Here is a 2961-nt window from a genome sequence, read left to right as displayed (position 1 = left end):
GCGGTGTGGATGTGTCCCCGCAGGCGAGGCATTATACGGCCAACAAAGCGGCGGCGGAGGAGATGAAGAAGAAAACAGCGCTGCCGTATCGGCAGAGCTTCTTTAGCTGCCTTCGCTTCTCTCCAGCTCTTCATAATCTTACCAGCAGGGGCTGGTGATCACCATTTCTGCGACCTTGCACGACCCTGATCTTGAAAAAGGAAATTTTCAGTCCGAATGATCCTGAGGTGAAAAAAACAACAAAAGGAGGAATTTTTTTGACATTAAATTTGAATTTTTGGATTGCTGCAAATTTAAAGAGGCGCCTGATGATTGTCTTCTGTATTCTGTTTGACATATCCGGGAAGGTGAAGACTGTGTTTGTATATGATTCATCAAGTTTTTGATTGTTATTTTAACTTTGTGTTTGAAGTTGTAAGACGTGGCGGGGCAGAATGTTCTGTTTTCTTGTTTTATTGCTTCCTGACTGCAAATTACATCTAGTTTGTTGCTGATTGTAAAGTTTCTGAGAAAGTGTTTCTTCTAAAAATTTACATCAGGCTGAACAGATGATCATAAAGTAATTAATAACTGGCATATTATAATGTTAATTAAATATTTTATAGTTTATACTTGTTTTAAAGCACATTCAAGAAATTTTAAGGCTCATCGGCATGAAAAATATTACGGTGTCGCACATCAGGACAGCCAATAGCCTCTTTGATTGATTGCCCGTAGATATTGTCCGTACTTAATATTTTTTCCATTGTCACTAAAATTTGAGCAGTGTACTGATAGATTTTCTTCCTAAATTAATCCTTATAGTATATAAAAAATCTTGGTTCATGTTTTGGGGCTAACGCGCCAGTTGATTCAACTCTGCTCAAAGTGAATTAGTTCAATCTTAAGTTTGGGGTTTATTTGAGAAAGCCGTAATTTTTTAAAAAGATGATTTCATGATTGTAAAACTATGGAGAAGAAAACATCTTCTTAAAAAATTAAGGTTAAAGCTTTAAATATATATTCTTAAAAAAAATCAGATAATTTTTTTTTAACAGACATTAACAATTCAAGTTATAAAAAATAATTTCTCATAATAAAATTTTGTTAAATATAATAAGAAAATGAAGACAGAAAGTTTATGCTATGTTTGAGAAGATAGTGAAGTCTGTTCCGTTGCCGTGGACGTTGATGCACACTAAGGCGTGGAAAAGAGTTCATTTGATGAAACATCTCTTGAAGTTGTTTTGCAAGAAGGAAAAGTTTGTCATTTTAGATGACAGCTAGCAAAGTTCCTTCAAACAAAACAAAACTTTTAGCTTCTTGGATTACATCACAATTCAAGCTAAGCTTCCATATTTAAATTCAATCCATGCTAATAATTGATTCTACTTTCATTTTACTAGTCAATATTTTAAAATAATTTCTTTATCCGTCATATAAGCTTGCATCCGTACATCAATCAAAAGAGTATTCCGGGACTTCTCCCTTACAAAAGGTCAAGAAAGGAACTATAAAGTCACAAACACGCATAATATTGGTTGAATTACAGCGAATAACCTCAAAAGCTTGAATTCCAGCACTTGCTTTTATATATTGAAAAGATTGCTTTCAAGGCTCAATTCTTAACATCTAAATAATGGAGGTAGCTTACCGTTAATCCAGGCGCGTAATAATGAAAAAATGATGATTTATCAATTTTAAATGTAGTTTAATTTCATTTAATTTGACTCAATTCAAAACCTAACCCGGCTGGTTAATCTAATCATTAGGTGTATTTCACTTTTTAAAAGTTTTGGGTGGTATAAATGTAGAGGAAAGTTTAGGTATTGTAAATGTAAATACATAGGAATTGGGTGGTATGTATGTAAATACCACATGGCTACAATATCAACGGCATTATGGGAATCCTCAATGCTTGTAAAATCTGTTAAGGAGAAAATATTTTCTGGACTTAAGTCCAATGGAACTTGTCATGTGGCCTATGGTTAGGCTTTTTAGAGGGGTAGAGTTCATTTGCTATACAGCACACTCTCACTTGTGGCACACTCCCACCGCACTCCAGACGAATATAATATTTTTGAGAACCCATATGGCACCGATAAATCCAATCAAAATTAAAATAAAAGGGCAAAGTGCAAACAGGATTTTTCCATGCAAACACTTCCCATCGAATCAGCTCTATACAACGAACACTCAAGGCTTAAATGTCATGAAAAATATTATCAAATTTTATTTATAATTATACCATGTACTTCTTACAAATTAACTTTCATACCCTATTATTCGCTATTTTTTGCCCTATTTTTTTATGATTTAGTTGCATCGCACTAAAATGTTTTGGTTTATTGGTTGATGTTCAACTAATTAATAGTAACTTATAAAATGAAAACCTATGAAATTAGCAGCTAAAATCAAGAGGAATTTAATAGGACCGCTAAAGTATTTCTTAATTTTAAAATTAAGGCTGAATTTAACAAAATAAATTATCGGAATTATAAACTTGCATTTGATGCAATCAGACAATTGAAATTTTAATACTTAATTAAAAAATAAGAAAATAATAACTTCGTTGTACTGTTCAATATTTAATGTCCTTATTATTTACAAGCTAAAACTCTTACCGGCTCGAGTTTTATTTCTACTGAGATTACACACGAATTTGATATGAATCAGAAAAGGGTGTAGGGCTAAACCTAGTCTATTTATATAAGGCCGTTCTAGTCTCAGAATTTATAGAAATGCCAAAATAGTCTCATATCTTTTCAAAGATGAGCTCTAATATTTTTCCATGGAGACTATTTCAGCTCCAATTTAAAACGTCTTCGGCAGATTATTTTGATATTTTTATAAATTTTAGAATTAAAACTGTAAATAATCATATAATATTTTAACACTTACTTAGAAGCTAGTATATAACTGGAGATTATATTATAAAAGGATTTGCAAAAAATGAACTTTTTTAATATCTGATAGACGCGC

General features: G+C 32.1%; 1 protein-coding gene across 1 annotated transcript in view; it reads left to right on the top strand.

Annotated features, from left to right (window-relative positions):
- LOC110027851 overlaps positions 1-530 on the top strand; it is a 10043-nt gene extending 9513 nt beyond the window's left edge. Inside the window, exon 2 of the mRNA XM_020729463.1 lies at positions 24-530. Coding sequence (XP_020585122.1) covers positions 24-158 — 135 coding nt within the window. The 3' untranslated portion in view covers positions 159-530. The remainder of the gene's footprint in view (positions 1-23) is intronic.
- The last annotated feature ends 2431 nt before the right edge of the window (positions 531-2961 follow it).

Source organism: Phalaenopsis equestris, unplaced genomic scaffold, assembly GCF_001263595.1.
Source record: "Phalaenopsis equestris unplaced genomic scaffold, ASM126359v1 Scaffold000455, whole genome shotgun sequence".
Taxonomy (NCBI): Eukaryota; Viridiplantae; Streptophyta; class Magnoliopsida; order Asparagales; family Orchidaceae; genus Phalaenopsis; species Phalaenopsis equestris.
This window is presented reverse-complemented; position numbering and strand designations above follow the sequence as displayed.